We start from the raw sequence: 26,927 nt of genomic DNA on the forward strand, positions 1-26,927 counted from the left end.
AGAAGGGTCATACACGGTCACAGGAATGTGTCCTGACCAGCCTAACACTGTGTCCGACACCCAGGTAACTCTGGAGCCAGATTTAGGGCCACTTTCCACGTGTGTGTCCCGCCCCTCCTTTAAGCTGAATTCTCTAATTGCAGGTGAGGATGGAATTTTGGTCTCCTGCCAGGTCTTTGCAACTGACAGACACCATGACTTATTTCTCCAGGAGAGAAAAACTGTCACTCCCTGCTACCTTTACATACTTACTAATCTCTGAATTTACTTTCCTTCCTCCTGCCCCAGCCCAGAGTTCCCATTTTTTCAAGGATAGATGACTAACATGCTAGGTCACAACCCACAGCCACATCAGAAGTGCAGGGGGTGTGCTGACACTCAGAGAAGGTGTGTGATTGGAGGTGTGGTCCTGACCTGCTTACAGTAGGGAATCATGCTAAGAGGCTGGCTCCGGTGAGGGCAAGGAAGCCTGGAGGGACAAGTGGTCCCAAGGGTGCCGCCCAGGTGAGGCCTGCAGTTCCGTTATGTCTTGTTCCAGGCAGTGCCTGGTGGCGCCCTCTGCTGGCTGAGGGCGGAGGCTGTCCAGCTCCCTCGCTCATTGTGAGAACCCCCTGGGGTCCCATCCAGAGTCTCCGGCCACAGCCACGAGAAGTCTTCCGTGGCCTGAATCAGGACCAGCCATGGACACGAGGTGCAGGAAGGCGTTGGAGCTTTGTGCTTGTTTGTTGAACGACCCTGTGTAGTGCTCAGTTTACAGATCTCCTTCCAAGAGTCGAGCCCTGGTGGGTTTCTAGCTGTGAGACCATTTTGCCCTCAGGATTCTGGTGGGCATGTCCTTTCCCACTTGGACCCAGATGACTGGCTGACCCGGCTCCACTGTCGGGAGAGGAGAAGGGAGGACAACGCCGAGCAACCTGATGGTGACATTTGCTCTCCCCTCCTGTTCCTCAGGATTCTGTCCTTCAATAACCTGACCCGGCTGGACGAGGAGAGCCTGGCTGACCTGAGTAGCCTGAGCATCCTGCGCCTCAGCCACAACTCCATCAGTCACATCGCGGAAGGCGCCTTCCGGGGACTCAAGAGCCTGCGTGTCTTGTAAGTCTTTCCCCATTGGGTTGATGGGAGAGCAAGCCAGCTGCTTCACTGAATTCCCTTCTCACAGGTCTTGAGTTGGAATTAGATCCAAAGCTGACTTGTGATGTCTGCCATGGTCTCAAACTTTAATATCTGAAAACGAGCTGGTTGAGCAGAAAACTGTCCTTCATTCCCCGTAGGGTGGCGCCTAAAGTGATGAAGCCTCTAACTCGTCATCAAGCGCTGGTTCCCACACTGCTGCTGATGGGATGTGGGGTCCGGCCGCGGGAACTTCCCAGACCGCACGCTGCCCCCGGGTCAGCAGTCCAGTGGGGGCCGTCCTTGCGTCCTGAGCCTCCCCGCAGTGACTCGTGGTTTTGTCCAGAACATTTTTATTGAGCAAGGATGGTACTGAGGCGCGTGTGCTGGGCTAGCATCTCAACTTCCTCAGCACAAACTGTGCATTCAGAAGCCCATGTCCACAAGAGGTGACGGGGGAGTCCTGTGTCTGTCTCTGAGCCTCCCGAGGGTCGTTTAAACCAGCAGAGGTGGTCGTGTCACCTTCCTCTCTGCGTCCCGTGAGGTGGAGGGAACTTTCAGAACTTGCTGCAGGGCGCTTTTCTGAGACTGAAATTTTTTAGCCATTGGCTTCCAAGAATTTCCAGGCAACAGAGAACAAGCAGCCAACCAGCCATGGAGTGGGGGTTGTGGGGGGCGGGGGCGCATCTGGATTTCAACAGAGGGTTGCGGGTCCTCCCTCCCAGGCCTGGCCCCTGCAGAGAGAGCGGCTGCTCCAGCCTGATGGGGAGAAAGGCCCTGGCACTTGGCAGAGAGGGCTGAGAAAGCCGCCATGCCAGGCCATCGCTGAGGAGTGAGAAAGAACCCGGACACCAGGCCATTCAAGCCGGGGTCAGTCTCCGAACCCTGGCTGTGCTGACTGACATGGCCAGGATGTTAAGATGGCGCAGGCCAGAGAAGAGAGAGAAAACTCTGGCAGCCGGGACTGGAGCAGGGGGACAGACACACAAAGCCACAGCCCCAGGTCCCAGGTGTTTCAGGACGAATAGGGAGGAGCCAATGCAGGGGAGGAGGCCCTTCCAGCCTCCGAATTGCAGCTCTCTGTGCATGCTGCTGTAAAATAAAGGTCAGAGCAAGCGACGCACTCCACGGTCCAAGCTCCCTGCCCCGCTGGCTCTCCTGGGAGCCAAGAGCAGCATCCTGTCCTGTTCCTGGCCCACGTCTCTAGGGCTCCAGAAAGGAAGGTGTGAGAGACCTTGTGGAAAGTCGGAGAGCCGACCGGGGCGGCACGGGGGCATGGTCACCAGGTGGGGTGTCTTGCCTGGTGGTGACCTGCCCTTGGAAGCTGGGGCAGGAAGCTGAGTCATCAGCCTTGTGATTCTCATTGTGGAGGAGACCGGCCCGAGAAGTTGGCCTCATCCTCTCATCCTGGCAAGTGGGTTACAAGTCTGACTCAGCACCCAGATGTGCCTGGCTGGGAGTCAGCACCTGTGGAGGCCCTGGGGGGAGGTGGGTGTTCAGGGTGCAAAACCTGTTTGCCAGCCTGGAGGTGGCTGCAGAGGGCCCTGTGCCGGGGGCTTGTTCTTCACCGTCCCCCTCCTGTGCGGGCTTTGTGCAGTGTCTCGTCAAGTCCAGGGAAGGGACCCTGGGCGGTAGGAAAGCAGATGAGAACCTTAGGGAACCTTTTGGACTCATCCTCAGAGCAGTGGCCAGAAGTCTACCCTTGGGGAGTGGAATCCAAAGCAGGCTTTCCCCTGTGCCGTCTGCACCCCTGCCCCTGGGGCTGACCTTAGCCCACTGGGGAGCAGCACGTGGAGCCCAGAAGCGGCTGGTCAGAGGCCCCTGTCAGCTTTATTGGGAGGCTGAGAAAGCCAGGCCTCACGGCAGGGTGGCCCAGTGGTCATACCTCTATTTTTTTTTTTTTTTCCCCTGTTTATTTCGTATTAGAGTATAGCCAATAAACTCTGTTGTGGTAGTTTCAGGTGAACAGTGAACAGACTCAGCCATACATACGCATGTATCCATTCTCCTCCAAACCCCCTCCCACCCAGGCTGCCACATAACACTGAGAGAGTTCCCTGTGCTGTACAGCAGGTCCTTGCTGGTGATCCATTTTAAACATAGCCATGTGTACAGGCAAGCATGAGTTTGTTTTCTAATGCCTGGAATGTTAGGCAGACATGCCGTCCAGGCATCTGGAATAGACTGGGATGTTCTGAGCTTCCAGGTGGCAGACTAGGTGTGGGTCTCTCTTCCTACAGCAGACTGGATGCTAAGCCTTCATATCTCCTCCCCAGGGATCTGGACCACAATGAGATTTCAGGCACAATCGAGGACACCAGTGGCGCTTTCACAGGACTGGACAGCCTCAGCAAGCTGTGAGTGTGGGCCCTGAGAGATCCGTGGGGCTGGTGCACAGAGGTGACTCTTTCCATGCCCCTGCTCCCCGCAACACACACACCACTTCGGTTGTGGGTCCATCCCGGTAGCGCTGGCACATTCGTTGTTCTTTTGTTTGGAAAGGAAAGTCTGCATAGGAAGGCAGGAGGCCTCTCCACTTCTCTCTGACCTGCCGTCTCCTTGTTGCCCTGGGCGCTGGTTTTTTGGGGTTTGGAGGCCCGTTGCATCTTCTTTCTTCTTCAGTTCTTGACTGATGTGAAAACAGCCAACTTTTTTGTTGTTCTTTGCTCAAAGGAGTCTTGCCCTGTTATTCAGTTTCTAGAAATTCTAAACATCTAAAGCCCAGTAACTCTTGGCGGTTTAGAGACTTGGGGCAGTCTTTTTGTTGTCAATCAGTCTTAAAGAGAAACAATCATTACCAAGGGTGACACAGTGGCTGTTTTTTATTCAGGGTTTCTGGTGTTTGGGGTTTGTTTTTCTAAGCTCCTAGAATTGCAAGGCGTGTGTATGTGTGCACGCACGCCTGTGTGTGTTACATCTAACTCTCAGGAGGCGTGTATCTGTGTGTGTGTGTGTCTGTATGTTAGTGAGTGTGACATCTAACTATCTCAGGAGGTGTGTGAGTGTGTGTGACATCTGACTATCTCAGGAGGCCTGGCTGTGTTTTGCATTTTTCTGTAGTTGAGGAAACGGGAGGGGATGTTGCCCACGATCACACCGCTGCTGGTGGCAGGGCCTGTGTGGCCCCAAAGCCCACCCTGTCCCCTCCTTGTCCACTCTTTCTGCCTCTCACCAGCACTCTGCCGAGGCCACCCTGGGAACATTCAGGCATTGGGGTGGGAGCTGTTACTACTGTTTACCACATCTCGAGTGGAGGGTGAGGAGGACAAGACGGAGAATGGCCACAGCTCCGCACCCTGCTTCCCCGGCCTGTTTTGGAGACGGCGAGCCAAGCACCAGAGTAAAGTAAATATTTTGAAAGCGGCAGTGGAAGGCGAGGCTCCGGGAAAGCCTGTGGTGGGAGGATCTTTCTGAGGAGTTAGCATTTCTAATTTGTTTAGAAAAGTGGGGTTTTTCACGCCTTGGGTGCTCCGGGAGTGGCGAGTACGCGTCAGGTGTTTTGACTCAAGGTCTCTTCCTGAGGATCCTGTGTTCTGAGAGTGGGTCGGAAAAGCCTAGCAGCTGCCTTCTTCTCCCATAAAAATGCTCCCTTCTCCCCACCTCCTGGGCGCTTTGCCCCACAAGCTTGGGAAGGGGACTGCACGATGGAGCACAGAGGCCCATCATTGACAGGGGAGCCCCAAGCTTGGGATGCAGCTGCTGCAGGGCGTGGGCAGGGGTGTGGGCACCTGAGCAGCCACTGAGCTTGAGCCTCATCTCCAGCGCCTTGCCCGGCCCCAGCCTGACGAAGCGACGGCAAAGGTGGGGTCCTGTGTGGGGCCTGTCCATTCTGTGAAAGCTGGAGGCGGTTCTCGGGTGTCGTGGCTTCCAGGAGGCTCTGCCAGGTGAAGGGCAGCGACCCCCAGGGGCGTGTGACCTCTGGTTCCGTGTAAGCCAGCCTGTGTCTGGAGCCTGGAACTACTTCCTGCTTGCCTGTGGTCTGTTCCCCAGCGTGTTCTCCGTTCCCCGCTGGGCTACAGTAACAGTCCTGTGTAAAGTCCCAAAGTCTCAGCCCGAGAGCCCGGATCCCTCGCTTGTGGTGAGCTGCTTGTGGTGGGTCTCCAGTCTCCTCCCACCCAGCTCCACTAACCAGGATCTTGGGCACGGAGGCTCTCCTGAGTGTTTCCAAAAAAGACAGATGTAAATAATTGGGGGAAACTGAGACAGTAACAGTAATTCCTTAATATCACTAAATACACACAATCAGTTTCTTAGTTGGGGTGGTATTTCAGTTCTGTCGCAAAAGAAAAGAAGTAATTCTTTCTTGGTTAGAAAAGGAAAGCTGTGTGATGCAGATTCTCAGAGGTGAGGAATGAGAAGTGGGCAGATGGGAAACAGGGCTGGTGCCGTTACATGATGGCCACGGCTGAGAGATGGGCTGTGATCTCGTGACCCTGGTACATAGCTCTGGTTAGAAACCAGCGTGAGTGGCACGTGGCGGCCCCTCCCGCCCGTGAGGCGGGCCTGGCCTTCGAGGCCATGAGGCTTGTGGTTCTGTGTAAACCAGCCTGTGTCCAGCTTACAGCCTTTCCTAATGGCTAGTCGTGTTGAGTCAGCATCAGTCACGTGAAGTGGGAGGAAGCTGAGCTGCTTTGGTCTCCCTGGAGCGCTGCCTGAACGCTCTGCTCCGTGGCCATGACACCACGTAGCCCCATTGAGCAGCCTAGTGGTGACCCTGTTGGACCCGTTATCGGGGGGCATGTCAGTGTGGAGGAGGGCTGTCCCCCTCGAGCTGCTGTCCACCCGTGGGGCTGCTGTCAGGACTCCGGGTCCCCCGAGCCCGGCTGGCTCAGCCACGGAAGCACCTGGGGGGTGGAGATCGGGGACCTCCCTCGGAAGGGCTGGGGGACACGCTGTGTGGCCTGCATACCTTTAGTCAAGGACCTGGGGTCCTTCCTGCCAGGCCCAAGGCCAAACCAAAATTAAAACGTTTTCCAAGAAAGGAACAAGTGAGCCGCAGAGCCATAAAAGGCTTCCCCCTGTGAAGCCCGCCCTGCCTTTCATTTTCCAGCCGCTGAACAGAGCCATCGGGGATGGGCTTTCCACCCAGAGCTTGCTGGCCGGGCATTACTGTGCTCACCCACGCGGTGGCCCCCCTCTTCCAGAATGTCAACGGGACACCAGCTGGGGGCCCACGTGTGGCAGGGGGCAGGGTTTCTGGAGCATAGGTCAGCCACAGAGAAGAGCGTTCAGTCACTTGTGTGCAGCAGGGAGACAGGTGCTGGCCCACGGCTCCAGCTCTCCCATTCCTGGGCACAGGCCCTTCAGTCTTTGTGGGGTGAGGTTAGCGAGAGTGGGGTTGGCAGGGGGTGAGGGGAGAGGGTTTGATAGGTGAAGCCCGGGGTCTCTGTCTGCTCCAGGTCGGTGGTGTGGGGGACATCAGGCCAGCTGTCCTTTCTTGGGAGCCGTCATTGGGTGCAGCCACATTCATTGGTCCCCAGCACACGGGTTGGGGGCGCCCCCCTCCCCCACAGCCCCGCTCTCCTCTGCCCACACAGTCTGGTGGGCGAGCCCAGCGCCCACCTGCAGACATCTGCTGGGGAATGGGAGGACCTGTTTCAATCCACCAACAGGTCAATGAGCCAGCCCCTGAATAACTGAGCATTTGAGATTTTGTTTTATTGCTATTGTCACCATTAGAAATAGCAGCCTGCCCTCATTGTCAAAGAGGTCAACGTGACTAATATTTAACGGGTAAAATAAAGCACAGCGTTTTTCCTGGATCTCATTTACGGAAGATTTCACTGAAGAGTTCACTACATTTTACTGGGACCTGGAGCATGCAGTGACTTGGCCTGGGGGATCTGAGTAAGTGCGAGGTTGGCAGTGCTATCAGAGGCGCCGGGCTTTGGTGCCCCTCCAGGCTAGAGCTGGCTGCACTCACCCGGCCGTGAGGGAGCCCCAGCAGGCACGGCCACCGGGTTTCTGAGTGTTGGGTTTGTCTGTCTTATAATGAAAACCTCAGACAGCAGGCATGGAAGCTCTTGCAACATGAGATTGTTTTCACGTCATGCAGACTGCTTCCCAGAGAAGGAAAGGGAAAAGGGGTCGGTGGCCTTGGTGCTACTTCACCCTCGGAGGCGGGGGCCGGAGCTGCTGCGTCCGAGGGCCAAGCTCAGGGTCCCCGTGGGGCCACTGTGACACTGCGGGGCCCGCGCAGCCCTGGGGTCCAGCAGCCCGGGAGCAGGTGGAGGCCGTGCCTGGTGCAGGCTGGGTCCGCGGGGCCTGTGACCCCGTCTCTCAGAGGTAGCCTCGTGGTCCTCACCTGCATGGCCCCAGGGACTCTCTGCAATGTGGCGGAGGCTTGGGGCCCATGTGGCGGGCAGCACCAGGCTGCCCTGCCATCTTTGGCTTCACGTTTTCTTTGGCTTCACGTTTCTGAAGCCTCACGCTTCTCTTTCCAGAGAGGGCTTGGTGCTTCTTCTTGTCCCTCGTGGGCCCCATCCTGATGCAGGTCTGAAGCGGGGCTGGGCTTTAATGGCGATCATCCCCCTGATGCTCAGTGGATCTGGACGAAGAATCCCGCCTTTCTCTAGGGCTTTCTGCCCTGAGCACCTGCACCGGTGCCTAGGGGTCCCTGCCCCACGCTGTGGTTCGGAGACTTCCCGGACGCTGGTTGCCAGGAGCCTGCATGCTTCCTCGCCTGCCCTTTGCAGAGCCCTGGTTGGCGGCACGGCCGTGGAGCCACACGCGCCAGCTTGATCTCGGGGCTCGCCGCCAGCTTTGTGTGCTGCAGCCAGTGGAGAGAATGCGGTGTGGGCTCTCATCAGAGCGTTTGATAACGAGGGCGGAAGTCTGGAATCTGATGCTTTTCCTTCCCGGTGTTCAGCCACTCCCGGCGCACCCCTACCCTTTACCCCAAGTCCAGGCTCGCTTCCCTTCAGATCACACAGCCTGTGGAAGAGGCATGCGCGTCCTCCAGGCCACTGGTGTGTAGCAGGTGCCAGGTTTGGATTTTTGAGAAACTCTTGCTGTCACTGCTGAGATGGTGATTGGAGTGGCCGGCAGGCGGGCGCCCCCTCTCTTGGGCGGGCGGTCCAGGTACAGGCGTTAGTTAGGTTACCTTTGAGGACCCTCTGGGATTTGACGATCCTCACGCCATTGGCTTTATGTGAAACCTGGGCTCTCGCTGAAGAGCAGAGGGGCCTTCTCGTGGGCAGGGGCTTAGCTCCGTGTGGCCGCATCCTGGCTGCCATCTAGCCCACTGTCCTGTCTTTTTCCAGCCGCCTTTGGGGACCTTTATCCCCAGAATGCAGTCTTCAGAAGTGCCCTGTAGTCTTCAGTTCCGAGAGTTTTTATTCTGACTGTGCTCTCCTGGAGCCTGGCGAGTCACCCTCTCCCTGCGAGACTGTGGCTACACACCCCCCACCCGTGGGTGGTCCCTGGGGAGACAGCCAGGTTGGACGAGGTGATTTCCACTTAACACCTCAAGGGGCCTTTTTTGGCAAGACAGAGCATGGAGTTCCTACTTGTCATCACTGTTAAGTTCTAAGAAAGATAAAAGTAGCTGACTTCAGAAGGGGAGGGCCTGTGCGCCTCAGACACATTATCGCGGCCCAGGTCCCATTCCCACCGGCCTCTCCCCAGACCGGCCTCTCAGCTGGCGTCGCCCTGACTCTGGGTTCTTTTTCCCCACACCGCCCTTGTCACCCTCCCGCCCTCTCCACCTGTTTCTGGATGTTGGGAAACTACAGGACGCTGTTCGGCAACAAGATCAAGTCCGTGGCCAAGAGAGCGTTCTCGGGGCTGGAAGGCTTGGAGCATCTGTGAGTACCCGGCCAGGCCCCCGACCCCAAGCCTGCGGGCGCAGTGAGGGGAGCCACTAGCGATGCAGCCATGGCTTTGTAAGCCCAGAAACAGGCTGTGCAGAAATGCCAGCTGCTGCCTGCTAAGTCAGCTTCAACTCTGGCTTTCATCTTGCCTGCGCCAGCAGCGGTTACTGAACATACGGCCTCTTGAGGCCCACAGAAATACCTTCCTCCCTCCCTTTGCCCGACGCTGACTTGGGCCCTGGGCTTCTTCTACTTCCTTGATGACCCTTCACCTGTCTCAGGCTGGCAACTCCCCTTAAGCAGCTCAGCAGGGCTTAGGGACGTGGTGGGCTGAGCCAGGAGGTGGGGGGACAGGGCCAGCCCTGAGGCTGATCCATGTCACCATCTGATGCCTCTGGTACTGGAGTCTTAGTTTGTCTTTAAATCAAATGCAACCTTGATTCTTTTGGAAAAGTTTTCCTTATTGACTTGCTGAGCAGGCCTCAGCTTAGCTTTGATGCTGCCCTTAAGACTGGTTTATTCCCGTTATTCCATGTGCTTGTGTCAATATAGGTGAAATAGCCACTTACGGTGGCCTTCAGATAGGACATGGGGGTGTGACCTATTGCCCGTGGTTCATCAGCGAAACCAGGGCTGTCAGGGAAAATCCCTGAGCATCTTAACTCACACACATGGCTGTCCTGAAGGATACCTAGAGTTTCTTTGCCTAAGTAAAGAATGTTGCTTTTCAGGAACCTTGGAGAGAATGCAATCAGATCTGTCCAGTTTGATGCCTTTGTGAAGATGAAGAATCTTAAAGAGCTGTAAGTACCCGGGATTCCGTGGCCCCAGATTAACCTGAGTAGAGGATTTCAGAGTAAGAAGTGCCTTATTTGCAGTAAGCTTCATTTTACCAAACAGTTGCATGATCCTTTACGGGTTTCTGTGGTGGCTTAGGTGGTAAAAAACCCACCTGCAATGCAGGAGACCCAGGTTCGTTCCCTGGGTCAGGAAGATCCCCTGGATAAGGGAATGGCAACCCAATCTAGTATTCTTGCCTGGAGAATTCCATGGACAGAGGAGCCTGGCAGGCCGTATAGTCCATGGGGTTGCAATGAGTCAGACGTTACTGAGTGACTAACACTTTACTTTCACACTTGGGATCATTTATAGTTGTAAGTTAAATTGTCTTCTAGAAAAAAAAAATGCCCTCTAGGGGCTTGTTCTGAATCAGGGGACAATACACTTTCTCTTATAGGACCTCAGTAAATAGTTTCCACTTTTTGGGCCACAAGAGCTCTGTCATGACAGCTTGATTCTTGAGCAGAAACCAGCCATAAATAATATATAAATGCGTGGGTGTGGCTGTGTGCCAGTAAATTCTTATTTACAGAAACAGGCAGTGGGCCTGCAGGCTGCAAGCTGATGACCCACTGCTGTCGACGATGGGAAACAAACTCTCTTCTGTAAAATGGATACTTGTCCCTTTAATTACGTCAAGGACAAGTTTCCATCTTTAGGGTGTGCTCACAATGAAGGGCCTTTATCGAGAGGGCTTTCTCTAAACAGCAGGGTGGGCTATGGACAGGGCAGAGCTCCCGGTGGGCTGTCACACGCACCTCGGGATGCCGAGGAGGTGCCCGGCCCCCCGCGTGTCTCAGGCCCTGTGGCGTTCGCAAGTGCTGGCGCTGCCCCGCAGTGTTTCCCTGGGGGCAGCAGGGGTTAGAGCAGCTCACCTCTGGCGGGGCAGCTCATCTGAGGATTGAGGTGGCAACACCCAAGCTCCCTTTCTTCTTCCTGTGCATGTATCTGATCCCTTAGTTCCCTGGAGGTGCAGCTTTGGGTTCTTGAAGCAGCTGACAGAGGCACACATGGCATGGCGGTCTTTGCACCCTGAGCTCATCCTTGTTCCTGAGGGCCCTCCTGGTGGACCCTCGGTGGGGGCAGGGAGCGGGGAATGGGGCAGGAGAGAGGCATAGTCTCCATGGTTGGAAAGGAGAGCAGAAGAGGCCCCAGTGACGTTCCCCTGGGAAGGACGTTAGTGAGGGGAGGCAGGCAGGCATGCGGGCACTGGCCTCATGATGCTTAGCGTCCTGTGAGATTCCTGTCTGTCAGGTCGTGCTGTTTCTCAGAAGGGCCATGATCTTAGAACGAGAGTTCGTGGAAGTATGGACACGTGGAGAGAGACATGATAAAGTAAGCATCACAAAGTACTCATCGTAGAATCTAAGTTGTGTTTTCACTGTACATTTCTTCCAGCATTCCTGTTTTTTAAACTTTCCAAATACAGTGCTGGAAGTAAAAACAATCTGATTAAAGGGAAGAGGGTGTTTTGAGGGAAAGACAGCAGGACAGGGAGAGAAGAATTTCCTTTGGGCCTCTTAAAAACTCAGGTTTCCTTAGGGTTTTCTATCTGGAAACGACTGGACCCCTCCAGGTGCTTGACTCCCCCCGGCCCTGTCCCCCAGATGCTGCTTTTGGTTCTGGAGGCTCAGCCTGGGCCCTGCCTGTGCTTCCCACCAGTTCCTGCATGTACCCAGCTGGGGCTGGCCCTGGGCCCAGCCCTCTGATGGGAGAAATGGGTAATCCCACTTGGTCATTTTCTTCCCTCATTGGATCAAGGCAGGTTGAGCCGTGCACTTAGTCATCCTCTGGGTAAATTTCCACAAGCAATGATTAGAAACACACTTGGAGTTGGAGTCACGAAAATGCATGATGGAAGCCAGCAGAGTGCTAGGGTGGCTGCAAGGCGGGAGCCCAGGACGGCCATGCTTGTTAGCAGCAGGGAGCTACAGAGTCTTGGGGTCACCAGTGACCCCCGCAGTCTGGCCTTTCAGGCTAGGCCTGGTCTTGGAGGTGGTGTGTGTGTGTGGAGGAGAGGTCGGTTTCCCCAGCGTCTGCCTCCATGTCTCTCCTTCTGTCCTGTTAGTCCTAAATTCTCTAGGACAGCCTTCTGTCCATCCTGAGCACCCACTGTCTTCTAAGGTCTCGAGGCTTCCATCTGCAGAGGTTTTAATGGGAGGAGGAGGTGAAATTCTCCAGGAAGCTGGGCCAACAAATGGCTTGCATGTGTGACATGAGGTTTAACCCTTTCCAAAAACGTTTCTGATCAGGGAGAAGTCAGGTGTGTTTTCTCCAGTTTGTTTGTGTGGTTCAAATGAAACACATCCCTGTCCCCAAAATGAAGGCCTAAAGGCTCCCAGTGATGGCCAGTGTCTCCCTTAGACATCCATGTGGGGTGCCCAAGCCTCCCTGTGGGAAGGGGCAGCCACTCCGGATGGCCTACCAACAGTGGGGAGCCCCTTTCTGCTCTTCACCCGTGCTGAGCAGTTTTCTGGTGCCTGGTGGCACCTCTACAACCGCTGTTCCAGGGAACTCTCCAGATGTGGGGTGGGAATTGGCTGTTTGTCCACGCTCAGCTGTGAGGGCCCTCCTGGCACCTTAGGAAACCCTCAACAGAGCAGCACCTATGGGAACCCTGCAACCGAGCAACTCTCCAGACAGCACTAAGCATAGCCCTACCCCCATCAAATACAGATACAAAACCTAGTGTTGATGTTAAGGTGTAACATGGGCAATATCCCAGTTATAATGGCTCAGATCTCAGTTATTTCAGTCTTGAGAAATCACTTCCCCAAATTATTTTAATAAGTGAAGATGCCCAGCTCATCTGGGAATGGTGAGGAATGGGAGCAAAGAACAGGTTTTATATATTTTGTCAGCCGTGGGTTCTCTGCCTTCAGGTTCATCCCGCCTTGCTGTTGACTGATTTGATGGCTTCTCTGCTCATTCAAAGGCTGAGTGACATAAAGGAAAATGAAGAAGGGGCTACGGAAAATGGAGGGGGGCGGCCAGGGTAGCGGACAGGTGTTGCTCTAAAAGTGGCCCGTGTGACATTGCTGGAGTTTCTGAACATCTCAGCAACCCCTTTTATCACCATGCACCTGGGACCGCGTATTCCAGGGAAGCCCATGGAATAAGCCCTCCATCTCCACTCTCATGGCAGGCTGACCTCCAGCTCACGGCCCGTGGTCTTCCAGGAACAGGGCAGGTCTGCTCCTCGGCTGACTTATCTTCTAGTGACTCCTCAGGAAGGAATGTCCGCTGAGATGGCGATTCCGATTTCTGTTGAAAAAGCTTATCCTTAGTTGCTGAGAAATGAAAAAGAAAATATTCTCTGTTTTGGTTGGAGCCTCACAAAACCCAGCTTGTGCGTTCTCATGCTCCCTGGGCAGTGGCAATTAACTCACAAGCACTATTTAGGGAGCGGAGCCGATTCCTGCCGGCCTCCTGACCAGCGCTGGTGTGGAGATAAATATACAAACGAGGGGAGCGCGCTGGCGAGGCTGACATTTGGACGCAACAAAACCTGTAGCTCCGCCAGATAAAAACACAGCAGTCATATAGGAAAAGAGCCCTTCTTGAGACTTGTCTCAGCATTTAGATCTCACTCTTGGATTGAGCTTGGAAGCTCCAAGTCTGTCCTATATGAGGGTGGGAAAAAGCATGGCAACCCACTCAGTATTCTTGCCTGGAGAGCCCCATGCACAGAGGAGACTGGTGGGCTACACGCCATGGGGTCACAAAGAGTGGGACACAACTAAGTGACTTACAGGCCATGCTGTTCCCATCTGGATGGTCGGAGGCCAGGAGACTGCGTCCCTGGGGTCCCCTGAGAGCGGTGGCTGTCGCAGATAGAACACATGTGACGTCTACATGGCGGCTGCCTGAAGTGTGGGCCTTAGACCAGCAGGGTCAGCGTCACCATGGCTTGTTCATGACAGAGTCTAAACCGCTGAGCAAGAAGCTGCTGTTGCTCACAGTCTCCAGGTAGACTGTACGCACAGCTCTAGGTCACGGAGAGGAACCGTGAGAAAACTCCCACGCGAGCTTGCCGACATGCGCAGCCAGAGCTGGCTGGAGGGGAGGGTCATGCCAGGCACAGGTAGGGGGCTGTCCCTTCTGTGCAGTCACACCTCACGTGACCCTTTCGTCTCATCGTCTCGCTTTCAGCCACATCAGCAGCGACAGCTTCCTGTGCGACTGCCAGCTCAAGTGGCTGCCCCCCTGGCTGCTGGGCAGGACACTGCAGGGCTTTGTGACGGCCACCTGTGCCCACCCAGAGGCGCTGAAGGGCCAGAGCATCTTCTCTGTGCCGCCGGAGAGTTTTGTGTGCGGTAAGACAGTCTTTGTAATTTGGTGTTTTTCTTTTTCACCAAGGGCACGGAGGCTGGGCGAAACTTCATTACGGGAGGGACTGCTGTGCTGAGAGTCAGCCCAGCCCGCGGTGACCTGTCAGCTGCTGGATACAGTTCATTTCCCACCGAAACCACACGTCATATTTACGGGGCCATCGCCTCATTATGTGGTTGTCGGAGTGCATGCATTTAATCAGGGGCGAGCAGGAGCTGGTTCAGTTACCCGGCAAATAATCAGTTACAGGAAGGTGGCTGTGTTGTTTCAGGACGGCGCTGGTGCCCAGGCTTAGCTGCAAATTTACTCGGCGTACGAGGCTGGGTTTTCCTGTGTGTTTCTTTCCAACCCCAAGAATGAAAGGTTAAATACAGGAAGAACGAGTTTCAGGAGAACAGTTGCTGCAGTAAAAATAATTCCTTCGTGTTGACTTGCACTCTTGCTGCGTCTCCAAAGCACTGGAATCGCACTTGTAGCTTTTGTTTCTTTCTGATGGCATGTTGGTCCTGCCATCTTTTTGACGCGGGGTGGTCAGGATCCAGGTTTGGTTGCAGAGAGCACAGGAAACGGTGAGCACCTGAACAGACAGACACACACGCCTGCCTACATGCGCGTGCACACAGGCACCATGCAGGGACACGCAGCCTCGTGGTCAGGAAGATGCAGCCACGGCAAGAGGTGAACTTCGAGTCGTTGCTGGTTTCTGCTGTAGGAGCGGAAGTGCTGGGCAAGTGTGCGTCTTGCTGCCTCTTGTCCCCCTGGTCTGCCCGGAGCCTAGGGGGTGACATTCCCGGGAAGGAGCTCCCAAAGGTAGGGTCTGGGGACCCCCGTGGTGCACTTCTCTCTCTTGCTTTTGGGCACAGCAGTAAGCAGTGCGCCTGGGGATGTCAAGATAGAGGTGCCCGCCTTCCACACATCCACCTGCCACCACCTCCACCACTTCTGACAGCAGGCTTGCCTGCCTTCCTCCTGACCCAGTCCGGCGGTGTGGCAGCAGCCCCGAACCAGCCGTCCTTACCGTCGGTGTTTCTCACGGGGACCACGTGCTTGGCTCCCATTCTAGCACGGAAGAGCCGCGACCCCCACTGTTCTCAGGTTCCTGGTCCCTGACCAGTCTGTTCTCGTAGAGCTCCCTGAAATCGCACTTTCTGCCCCCTTCCTCCTCTGGCCCGCTACGGGGCATCGTCTTTCCTGGTGACTATGAGCCAAGGCAGGACCTGGGACATGCTGTGCCCAGTCTCTGGCCTGTGGCCCTGGCAGGTGGGTCCTGGGCTGCAGCACTCGGGACCCATTTCTCAGAGCTACCGTCGTGTTTTCGCTCAGGCTGCCATCAGACAGTCATCAAGTACTAGTGGGAATCATGGAAACACTTGGCAGAGATCAAAATTTCAAGCTCTGTGGGAATCTCCCACTCCTTTTTAATAAAATGGAAATGTAATCACTTCACACCCACTAGGAGCTAGAATCCAAGTCAGACACCAACAAGGGTTGGTGAGAATGGGGAGAACCCCAAAGCCACCTACGCGTCGGGTGGGAATGCCATATGGTGTAGCTGTTTTGAAAAACGTTGAACACGGATACTATATGAACCACCAGTTCCACTCCTAGGTAAGTTCCAAAGAGAAACAAAATACATGCCCACAGCAAAGCTTGTACATGAATGTTCATAGCACTATTATCCATACTAGCCAAAAAGTGGAAACCCACATGCCTATGTGGATAAATAAAATGTGGTATAAGCATACAATTAGGACTATTATTAGGTCATGAAAAGCAATCTGAGTGAAACAAGTCAGTCTTAATGTGGTATAAGCATACAATTAGGACTATTATTAGGTCATGAAAAGCAATCTGAGTGAAACAAGTCAGTCACAAAAGACGGTGTATGATTCCATTCATGTTTAATGTCCAGACTAGGAAAACCTCTTAGAGGTAGAAAGTAGATTAGTTGGTTTCCTAGGGCTGGGGAGGGGTGGAGGGAGAGGGATGATAGCTAAAAGATGCAAAGTTCCCTTCTGAGCTGACGAAAATGTTCCTAAAATGGGCTGTGATGCGGGCGCACGTGCCTGTGAGCACACTGAAAAGCATCAGCTGTCCGCTTGGAACAGGTGGATGCTACTGCAAAAAAGCCGAATTTCACTAACGCTATTTTTTAAAAGAGAAGCATGATTTACATTTAAAGTTTACCCCTCTAAATAACGTACAAGTCAATGGTGTTTAAAATATGGAGTCGTCATGTAGCCTTCACCACTAATTTCACATTTATCACCCATGAAAGAAACTCAACACGTTCCCCACCACTCCTGTGCCTCGGGTCTCTAGGATTTACCTATCCTGGATGTTTTGCATAACCGGAATCCTATATATGGTCTTTTGTGACTAGCCTTTTTCACTAAGTGTAGTTTTTTTGTCTTCCTCCCCCCACCCCCGCCCACCATGTATCGGTCCTTCATTATTTTTTAAGTGGCTGAACAAATATTCTAATGCATGGCTATCCATTTATTTAGCCATTCATCAGGTTGCTTTCCACCTTTTGTTTACTATAAGTAATGCTGCTGTGAGAATTCATGTACAAGTTTTTATGTAAAATCTCTTGGGTTTATACCAGGAATGGAATTGCTGGGTCATATGGGAGCTGCCAAACTGTTTCCCAAAGTGGCTGTACCACTTCACACGCCCCCAAGCAATGCATGAGGAGTCTCGTTTCCCTTTCTCAACACTTGCTGTGCAGTCACAAAGTTGTGTCCGAGTCTTTGTGACCCCATGGAGCAGCACGCCAGGCTCCCCTGTCCAACACTTGTTACTGCCTTTTCAGTTTTACCTAGACTAGTAGATATGAAGTAGAATCTCATTGTTGTTTTGATTTGCATTCCCCTAATGAGGTTGAGCTTTTCATATGCATATCATCAGACCTATATGTATGTCTGCTTTGGAAAACTGGCTACTCACATCTTCTGCCCATGTTTTAATTGGTCATTTATCTTTTCAGTGTTGAGTTACAAGAGTTCATTATGTATTTTGGATACTAAATCCTCAGCAGGATTAAGATATGCCAGTATTTTCTACCATTCTGTGGGCTAGTTAGGTTTTTAAAATTTTGATTGTCTAATTTTTTCTGTCATTTATATTTTGATGTCATTATCTTAAGAAGTTATTACCACAGACAAGGTCACAAAGATTTACGCCTAGGTTTTCCTTTGAGAGTTTCACAATTTTATTAGCTTGTACATAGTCCTCCAATTTTGGTCTTGTTGAAGGTTCTTTTCACTCTTATGGCTCCCTCCGATGTCCCCATAATCTTGTCAATTTATGCAATAGAGATAGCTGGGATTTTGAAACAGGGGTTGAACTGAGCCTCTAGATTAATTTCGGGAGTACTGCCATCTCAAGTCTTCACGGTCTATGAACATGTGTGTGTTGGGGATGTGCCATCACTTCCTGTTTGATCTTCAGCGCGGGTCACAGGGAAGAAATATGCACTCTCTCAGGTCTTTCCTGGGCACATGCCTAGTCCTGCACGTGCCGGTGGCCTTCTAGGTCCTCAGAAATGAACTGAGCCTCTTCAGAGCCCACTGGTGACATTTCACTCACCCGATTTCCTTTGCAATCTTCTGGCCACCCCTCTTAATGGTTCCAACTAATACTCCTGCCTCAGCACTGACTGCTGGTTATTTTTACCACATGCCCAGGGGCCAGGGCTCCCCTTGCTGAGCAGACTGGACCAGGTCAAGTAAATGCAGCTCTGTGGGTGTGCCCAGCCCATCCTGCTCACCTCACAAGTTACTAGGCTTGTGGGGTTTTAATGCTGCCATAGAGCGGGGGAGAGAGAAGTGGGACCTCGGGTAAGTTATGCCAGAAAGGTCACTTTTCTTCAAGTGTTTTCTTGAAGCAACACTCCATGGGTTGTTACCAGTTATTTCCTAAGATTCCAAAAAAGCTGACGGTGATCATTTTTGCTAATGGTCTCACTGCTTTAATAGAGGTGCCCATTTTCACAAGCCATTATTCTGATGTTCTGGTGGTGGCGGTTTAGTCTCTAAGTTGGGTACAACTCTTGCAGCCCCATGGACTGTAGCCTATCAGCCTCCTCTGTCCATGGGATTCTCCAGGCAGGAAAACTGGAGTGAGTAGCCATCCCCTTCTCCAGGGGATCTCCCGACCCAGGGATCAAAACCCGGGTCTCCGGCATTGCAAGCAGATTCTTTACCAACTGAACTACCAGGGAAGTAAGTGATGTTCTGGAGGTACTTCATACCCTACTCCCTTTGGAGTAAAGTTTGAGGGGCGGGGGCGCTCTGCATTCAGAGTGGTTCACGATGCTCTGTGAGTTTTCTCTGACAATGAGTGAGTAAAGCTGCAGCCTTAGGGAAGTTGAGGACTGTTTGATAACTGAGCACTGGTGGATGTGCCTGTAATCAAGGGGTGTGATCATGGAGGGATCACTGTTCATGGAGCTGTTACTAGATATGGTCAGATAACCACAGTGCACGTCCCTGACCGTATCTGGTAGAGCTGAGGGTGCTCAGGGAGACGCTGAGGTCTGAGTTTCTTGTTCGTGAAAACTGCAGCTGGTCCCCATGTCCTGAAGGGGCCCCAGTGCCTTACAGCTGGCTCTTCTCACCCCAGATGACTTGCCAAAGCCCCAGATCATCACTCAGCCAGAGACCATCACAGCCGTGGTGGGCAAGGACGTCCGCTTCACCTGCTCGGCCGCCAGCAGCAGCAGCTCCCCGATGACGTTCGCCTGGAAGAAGGACAACGAGGCGCTGGCCAACGCCGACATGGAGAACTTCGCCCACGTGCGCGCGCAGGACGGGGAGGTGATGGAGTATACCACCGTCCTGCACCTGCGCCGCCTCACCTTCGCGCACGAGGGCCGCTACCAGTGCGTCATCACCAACCACTTCGGCTCCTCCTACTCGCACAAGGCCAAGCTCACCGTGCATGGTACGCCGCCTTTTCCTGGGGGTCCGGTTCCTGCAGGCCACGCTCGGGGCCTGCTCTGTCATCCATCTGGAAATGACTGAGATGGGAGGCGTCTTTCTGTCACACGCTGTGGCCTGGCTTGGGCTCAGGAATAGCAGATTGTAGGGTTTGTTCTCAGTGGATTCTTTTGGGGTGATGTTTTTTTAATGCAGTTATTATGTAAAGTAGGCTTCCCTTGTGGCTCAGCTGGTAAAGAATCCACCTGCAATGCGCAAGACCTGGGCTCAATCCCTGGGTCAGGAAGATCCCCTAGAGAAGGGAAAGGCTACCCATTCCCAGTATTCTGGCCTGGAGAATTCCATGGACTGTAGAGTCCATGGGGTCACGAAGAGTCAGACACGGCTGAGCGGCTTTCACTTCACTTTCATTAAAGCACATTGTAGGTAAGGCCAAATCTTGTATTTTCTCCCCACCCCCACCCACCACTTATTATCCTCCTCAGCCCAAGATGCCTGGCAGCCAGATTCCAAGTGCACCCCAATGCTGGGGAAGCAGCTGCCCTCCAAGGAGATGGCCCAGCATTGGGGCTGGTGGCCAGGCCAGTGAGCTGTGGGCCAGTGACCCGGGAGCAGAACGGTCTTGCGGATGTCTGACAAGGATTTTTTACTCGGCAGCCAGCTCTAGAGCCTGTCAAGATGGCTCTCTTCAGGGCTGCTGTTTCTTGTAGTGAGTTTAGGGTAGAGAGAGGTAGATAGCTTGAGCAATTAATAGCACTCTGCCCTGCAACGTAGCAAGATTCTGTTGATTTAGTAAATCTAGTTAAATGGTTCCAGCACCAAGGTTCCTAAATGGGCTTTCTTCAAGACGGAAGAGCCAACCTCTTGCCTTCTCCAGGGTGAAGGCATGTCACGTTCCCTGCCATAGCACCTGGCAGGAGCAGATGTCCTTGTTTTTCAGGCTCCCTCAGGGTGACCAAAGCAGGCAGGTAGGCATCAGGCCCTGGCACTTACGGGGTATCCCTATTCAGACTGGTCACCACAGAACAGACAGTAGGACAATGTTTCAAGGGGACCTTCCATTGAAGGGGTCCAAGCCAACCTTGTGTGCGCGATGAGAGGAGGTGATAACTGCTGCCTGTGCGGCAGGAGCAGTCGGCGGCGCTCAGAAAGCCCTGCTCCTGGTTCCGGTGGGGGTGGTCCTAGGCGGACGCTGCACGAAGGGCGGTGAGTGGCGAGCTGACACTCGGGAGTGGGGGAGTCAGTCCGACGGAAGCTGCTCCCGGCCTCTGCACGCAGCGTTCCACAGACGACTCTGTCTGCTCTGCAGTGTTCCCTTCCTTCACCAAGATGCCCCACGACATCGCCATCCGGACTGGCACCACGGCCCGCCTCGAATGTGCCGCCACCGGCCACCCCAACCCCCAGATCGCCTGGCAGAAGGACGGAGGCACAGACTTCCCTGCCGCTCGGGAGCGCCGCATGCACGTCATGCCGGATGACGACGTGTTCTTCATCACGGACGTAAAGATAGACGACATGGGGGTTTATAGCTGTACCGCCCAGAACTCGGCTGGCTCCGTTTCGGCCAACGCCACCCTGACTGTCCTAGGTTGGTATGCTGAGTATGTGTGTATGTGTGTGAGGGAGAGATTTTCTTACACATCATAGGGACCTAGAGGCACGGTTCTCAGACTGTCCTGTGAAGCCTGGGGTGGGGGAGTGCAAGAGGCGGTTTTTACTTTAAGCAAAACAAGTGGTTCCCTCTCTTAAAAAAAACAAACAAAAAAAGCCATTGAATTAGTCTGCACAGAGCTTAGGTGTGAGACACTCTGAAGAACTGCCCTCTCCTCAGGCAGGCAAGGTGGCTCAAGAGGGACAGACGTGGGCCTGTCACCGGGCAGTGTGAGAACCATGGGGGTTCTGTGGCTTGAGGTCAGTTCATCCCCAGACAGCACGGCTTAGTCCCTCTGGTAGAAAACGTAGCCACTCTGATAAGAGCTCCCAGATGGCACTGCATGACGCGTTGGATTGTCCTTGTTCCAGGAGACAGACCTAGAACAGCCGAGGCCCACAGAGAAACGGTGACACCCCTACTTTCTTGCAGAGACCCCGTCCCTGGCAGTGCCGCTGGAGGACCGCGTGGTGTCTGTGGGAGAAACGGTGGCCCTGCAGTGCAAGGCGGCCGGCAGCCCTCCGCCCCGCATCACCTGGCTCAAGGGGGACCGGCCCCTGAGCCTCACCGAACGCCACCACTTCACCCCCGGCAACCAGCTGCTGGTCGTTCAGAACGTGGCGCTGGAAGACGCGGGCCGCTACACATGCGAGATGTCCAACGCGCTGGGCACGGAGCGCGCGCACAGCCAGCTGAGCGTCCTGCCCACCCCGGGCTGCAGGAAGGACGGCACCACCGTGGGCATCTTCACCATCGCCGTGGTGTGCAGCATCGTGCTCACCTCCCTCGTCTGGGTGTGCATCATCTACCAGACCAGGAAGAAGAGCGAGGAGTACAGCGTCACGAACACAGGTGAGCCGCCGCGGCGACTCGCAGGGGAGGGGAACGGCCGGGATGTTTGGGAAGGAGGCTAGAGGGTGACACCATGTTATCTTTTGAGAATAGCACATTTTAATGGGAATGCTCTCAATGCAAGTCCATTACAAACTGTACAGTTTTCTGAGCCATCGGGCTTTGCTGCTGTGTGGGTTGTGGCTGCAGGGATTTCGCCGGGCCATTTTTCTCTTGGGGCATGGTGATGAGCAGGGAGACAGACACTCTCCCAATGGCTGGGCAAAGTCAGGCTAAGCAGGTGCCAGGAGGGCTTCCAGGGCACAGCTAGACAGCGGCTCCCCAGCGCCCACGTTCGCTTGTGTCATCACCACAAAGGATCAGGACCCCTGGTGTGTGACCATCTTGTCTCCTTGCAGATGAAACCATCGTGCCCCCAGATGTCCCAAGCTACCTCTCTTCTCAGGGGACACTTTCGGACCGACAGGAGACTGTGGTCAGGATGGAAGGTGGCCACCAGGCCAACGGGCATCTGGAGAGCAACGGTAGGGCCTCAGCCTGGGCGCATCCTCTTAAGCACGGGGACCTGGCAGCTTGGATGACTCAAGTCTGCTGGTGGGTCTTTAGGGACTTAACCTGTGCAAATTCCACCAGGTCTCTGTTGGGTTTACCATCTCCTAATCCGGATAAGGTAGGACTGCCTGAAGGAAGAGCAGCAAAGACGAGACCGCTTCAGACACACCCCCCCACCCGCATTCCTGGAGCAGGGAGACTGCCCAGGCCTGCTCTTCAGTCTCAGAGTAGGAAGTGCCCCCAGGAACGGGGTGGGGGAGTGAGTTTATCCAAACAAGAAGTGCTCACCGTCCTGGCACCATGGCCTGCTTGGTGTGAAGGCAGTGTTAGAAAAGGGGCCTCGTTGGACCTCTGGGTCATCAGCCCAGGAACAAAGCCCTGGGAGGAACCTCTCGAGGAGTGTCGCTGTGCTGGCTGCCCTGCCCGCTCTTTTCACACAGCGTCGTCTGAAGCGCTAAGCCCACCTCAGAGGAAGGGCGTCTAACCGGATGGGGGTCTGTTGCAGGTGTTTGTCCAAGAGACGCAGGCCTCTTTCCCGAGGTGGAAGCTCACGGTGTTCTGTGCAGGCAGCCCAAGCTGTGCGTCGGATTCACCAAGGAGCCCTGGAAAGTGGGGGAGAAGGCTGACGGCCCACCCGGCCCCCAGAGGACAATGGGTACGAGCAGCTTTCCTCAGGAAAAAGTATTTAGCTCTTGAAGTCAAAATTTGAGTTGACCCACTCGCTACAGGAAAGTTGGGGGGGGGGGGAGACAAATAATTGATGTCAAACCATGTCAGAATTTGGCACTCTATAAACAGGCAGTGTGGCCTGGCTCTTTTTAAATCCCAGAATAGGTCTCTTAAGTGATACTATGGTGTGTTAAGCGTGAGTTTAGATTTTTAAGTGACAGAGGTGCTTCTTTACCAGGGCCACTCTGACACTAGGTGTCTAATTGTTCAAGAGATGGCTGGCACTGCACAACACCTCGTGCACACCGGATTTTCCCCTGGGATCAGTTCACACTCTGATTAAGAAATTAATCTGAAGCATTTCAACGTGGAAGACCTCTGTTCTTCACGAGTAGCTTGGTGTTGGCCACAGTCATCCTTCTGTGAACGACTTGGGAGGGGAGGTGTCTACGGAGGGTGACGAGAGCAGGGCTTGGGCCTTACAGAGTAGTCCAGTGATAGTTCTCCGTCTCATCCACAGAGCGCGGCGGCCCAACGGGGTGCGGTGACTGCAGCGCTGACGCGCTCAGTTACTCCCAGGAGCCCGCCTGTCGCCTTCAGCCCGGGGACAGCAGACAGCCAGGAACCCCGAGCAGCCAGGAGCCCAGCTCAAGTGAGCACCCGCACTCTCCACTGCATGCGAGCAGGGGGCCCCTCTACCCCAGTAACCACGACAGAACGCGGGCCGCCCTGAAGAGGCCCGCAGCGCCTCTCGATGGCAAAGGTAAGGCGCTGTCCCCCGGGGGTCGCCCTCCAGTGGGGGTGTGTGGCCGGGCTGACGTGGCCTCTCCTTTCTCCCCTCCTAGGGGCATCCTCTTGGACTCTAGCACGGCTGTGTGAGCCGGACTCATTAGACCTCCAGCCTTCATCTGTGTTAACTGCAGGCAAGCCTGAGCTCGCGGACGCCGCCTCGGGCTCCCCTGACGTGCCCGGTGAAGGCCAGCACTTGCTTCTTTCCAACGGACACATCCCCCAAGCCTGTGACTCTGGTTCCGAGTCCACCCCCCTGACAAGACAGTCCCTCGGGAGACGGAGCACACCACTGCTGTTTGCGCCGAAAAGCTAGGATTTGTCTACCTCGGCTCTCATGGCGTCTGCAGGAAAGAGGTGGGCGAGGCCACGAGGGAGCCCGGCTTCGGGCATCACTGATTTGTCCGTAGTTCTCACCTCCACGTGGAGCGGCAGGCGTCTGGAAGGACTAGCAGTGGAAGCACAGAGATGCAAGAGGCTCGCGTGGACAGGAGGTAGAGCAGTACTGGGTGCCCTTGTACATAAGAGTCTCAGAGATGCCACATATGTTATATATATCTTTTCAGAGGCTATTTTAATCTTTAGTGCATGGTTAACAAAAATCATACAATGTTGACAATATTATTTTTCATACCTGGTTGCTGTTTAATTTTGGAGGGGGGGATAGTTCTGGTGCCTTAATGCATGGATGGAGTTCCTTGAAGCTACAAACCACATTTGTTCACAGGAGGTTTTGGTGGTGGGTGGAAAGGAGGCGCCCTGGCTTGGTGCAGACCCTGGGATGCTTTACCACCAGAGGCTGTGTTTGCAGTGGAAGCAGCTTCCTGTTATGGTTGCTTGTGTGTGGACAGCGTTGCGGGGACCTCCCCGTAGAGCTCGGAGGGGCAGACGTCACACTCCTTCACGGTGAAGGCGTTCTCGTAGGTTTAAGTTCTTTCTCTAACAGGTGGAATACAGGTTGTTAATCCACTACAAGCAATTGGTTCCAACAATTAGGATGCCTTTCTTCCTTCTGTGAGAAAGGCAGATGTGGTCTTGTCAGTATCATTCAATGGTCATTTGAGGCTTTTTAATAAGATAGAGGCTGCTGGTGGTGTCGGTACCTGTGGATTTTTCAATAGTGATGTTGTAGTTCTGCAGACATAATTAATATTACATTGGCCTTAGGGGAGAAAAAAAACCAGAGCCCTCGCTTTTCAGGGCTCATACGTCTCTACTGAGGATCCAGAGCAGGCCTGGCCATGTCCTTCCCTCGCCCAGATGGCCCCGGGCTTGGACTCTCAGAGATCAGCCCCTCATCCTGGGTTTTGGGGATTTTTGCACTTTTTTTTGAGACCTGTTGCTAACCATCTTGTGAGTGCCAATGTGTATTTCAGGAAAAATTACATTGAAACAAGGTCCTTAAAAATCTCAGAAAGCCAAGTTCCTTTAGCCAAAAAGCTGAAGGGGGATGTGTTGATGGAATGGTTACTTACCTATGTTAAATTTCACTGCCAGGTGTCACCACTGTTCCAAAAGGTAAGCACATCTAGAGTTCTGTTCTCAACAGTTAACTGATTGTTACTTCCACAAAATATGTGAATTTGCTGCTTCTGAGAGGCAATGTGAAAGAGGAAGTATTACTTTTATGTACAAAGTTATTTATTTATAGAAATTTTGGTACAATGTACATTGAAAAACATGTAAAATATTGAAGTGTCTAACAAATGGCATTGAAGTGTCTTTAATAAAGGTTCATTTATAACATGTTAAGTGTGTGGTGGGTTGTTTTATACCTACATAAACAGGATGAAGCACGGCTGGTTAAATTCCAGAGATTGCCTTTGTAAGGGAGTCATCCTGCCCTAATTAATTACCCTTTCACTTCTTGAAAAGGAAAAAAAATTTAGTCAAAGCAACTGTATACTGTTGCTCCAGGGAAGACATGCCAGCACCAGATTCCTAAGATTTCTCTCTGAATTTTTCTAACACCTGGAGCTTATTAGTCAAGCTCCAGAATGGTGACCTTACTTCGTCTCTTCGATTTCCAGTGTAGAGCTTAAAATTCCTAACAATGAACCTTACTGATTAGGAAGGATGAAACCACCCTAGTTCCAAAGCCAGCCCCGGCCCTTGCTCTGAGTCTGAAACAGTGAGAGGGGTCAGTGATGGCCCACCTAGTCACTGAGCCGAGACCGGGTTCTCTCTCACGAGACACCACAGGAGCAGCTGGACACCTCTCTGTAAAATAATACAAGTGTGTTTATAGGTGAAATCTGATGGTCATTAAGACCAGCAGCTTGGTTACCCAGCAAGGATGCTTGCCGTGCAGCTGTACTTCATTCTTTTTACACAAAGCTGTAAGCTGATGCAACTAGAATTAACCCAGGGGAAAAACCCGCCCACATCCCCAGCCTTTTCCCTAAGTCTCCTTCTAGCCATTCTCTTAAAACTGTAAGCATCTCTGCCTTTGGCTGACTCCACTATCACGTGGCAGGAAATGAAAGATCAGATACAGATCAAATGAAGGCTCTGAAAGGGCCTGGACTCAGCATTACCATGCTTATTTATTAAGGGGTTGAGGAAAAAAATGTTCAAAGTACCGCTGTGGACATCATTTTCTCTCTCAACTCTGGCAAACGAGCCAATGACGTCACCCCAGCCAGCCTGCAGCGCGGAAGACATGTCCTCCATGTTGTAACCCGAGCGGGACTGGACTTCCTCACTGTGTCTCGTTGTTCAGATGGCTGGACAGCTGCTCACTGGAAGGGAAACTCTTCTCACAGCAGGGTCCTTTCTTGAAGGGAGGGGCCATCTCTGATTCAGGGGCACTCTCTGCCAAGTTCCAACAGAAAGCTGCGAGTTTGGTCGTAAGCACCAAGAAAGATGAAACCTCCCAGACTGATGGCTGCCATCCGAGGGAAGACACCTGCAAATAACCTGGTGGGAGGCAAGAGGAGAGGTTTTTAAAACCTGTGTGTGTAAAAAAGGCTAAATTCCAACACCCACAGCTCGCTCAGCTTAGCACACCACGCTCATTAAACCCCGCATAGCACTTAGACGTGTGTGTTTCTTTTCAGAATGGCACTTACATTCCCAAGCAGACTTGCTGGAGCTGGAGCCCAGCTGTCTGCTGGCTGAAGTGGCCGAATACCAAACAGAGCTTACTTGTGAGCACCCACCGCTAAGTCCAGCAGTCAGTCCAAACTCACTCGACCCCCACAAAAGTTCTGTTAACAACTCTCACACCATTTGTGTCGAGACACGATGAAATGGACTTTTTAATAAAACTGTCAGTGAGCTGACTCCTGGGGAAGGCTGCAACCCCGACACCTTAGACCTGAAGTGGGCCCTGGGCGTTTTGGCAGATTACCAACAACTCTCCTGCTCCTC

The 26,927-nt window shown here is 53.5% G+C and overlaps 2 protein-coding genes across 5 annotated transcripts in view; one reads left to right on the plus strand and one right to left on the minus strand.

Moving 5' to 3' along the window:
- Positions 1 to 25,301, plus strand: part of LRIG1 (leucine rich repeats and immunoglobulin like domains 1) — a 115,813-nt gene extending 90,512 nt beyond the window's left edge. The window contains exons 8-19 of one of the 3 annotated variants that reach the window (XM_013973581.2): positions 952 to 1,095; positions 3,390 to 3,470; positions 8,847 to 8,918; positions 9,656 to 9,727; positions 13,917 to 14,080; positions 18,723 to 19,043; positions 20,349 to 20,630; positions 21,126 to 21,545; positions 21,944 to 22,069; positions 22,603 to 22,752; positions 23,287 to 23,529; positions 23,612 to 25,301. In XM_013973581.2, coding sequence (XP_013829035.2) covers positions 952 to 1,095; positions 3,390 to 3,470; positions 8,847 to 8,918; positions 9,656 to 9,727; positions 13,917 to 14,080; positions 18,723 to 19,043; positions 20,349 to 20,630; positions 21,126 to 21,545; positions 21,944 to 22,069; positions 22,603 to 22,752; positions 23,287 to 23,529; positions 23,612 to 23,871 — 2,335 coding nt within the window. In that variant the 3' untranslated portion in view covers positions 23,872 to 25,301. Of the gene's footprint in view, positions 1 to 951; positions 1,096 to 3,389; positions 3,471 to 8,846; positions 8,919 to 9,655; positions 9,728 to 13,916; positions 14,081 to 18,722; positions 19,044 to 20,348; positions 20,631 to 21,125; positions 21,546 to 21,943; positions 22,070 to 22,602; positions 22,753 to 23,004; positions 23,110 to 23,286; positions 23,530 to 23,611 lie in introns of those variants that run through there. The other 2 variants (XM_018066998.1, XM_018066999.1) reach the window with 2 other exon arrangements.
- SLC25A26 (solute carrier family 25 member 26) overlaps positions 25,175 to 26,927 on the minus strand; it is a 142,732-nt gene continuing 140,979 nt past the window's right edge. The window contains exon 10 of one of the 2 annotated variants that reach the window (XM_005695756.3): positions 25,175 to 26,474. In XM_005695756.3, coding sequence (XP_005695813.1) covers positions 26,357 to 26,474 — 118 coding nt within the window. In that variant the 3' untranslated portion in view covers positions 25,175 to 26,356. The remainder of the gene's footprint in view (positions 26,475 to 26,927) is intronic. The other variant, XM_018067000.1, reaches the window with a different exon arrangement.

This window comes from Capra hircus, chromosome 22 (assembly GCF_001704415.2).
Source record: "Capra hircus breed San Clemente chromosome 22, ASM170441v1, whole genome shotgun sequence".
Classification (NCBI taxonomy): domain Eukaryota; kingdom Metazoa; phylum Chordata; class Mammalia; order Artiodactyla; family Bovidae; genus Capra; species Capra hircus.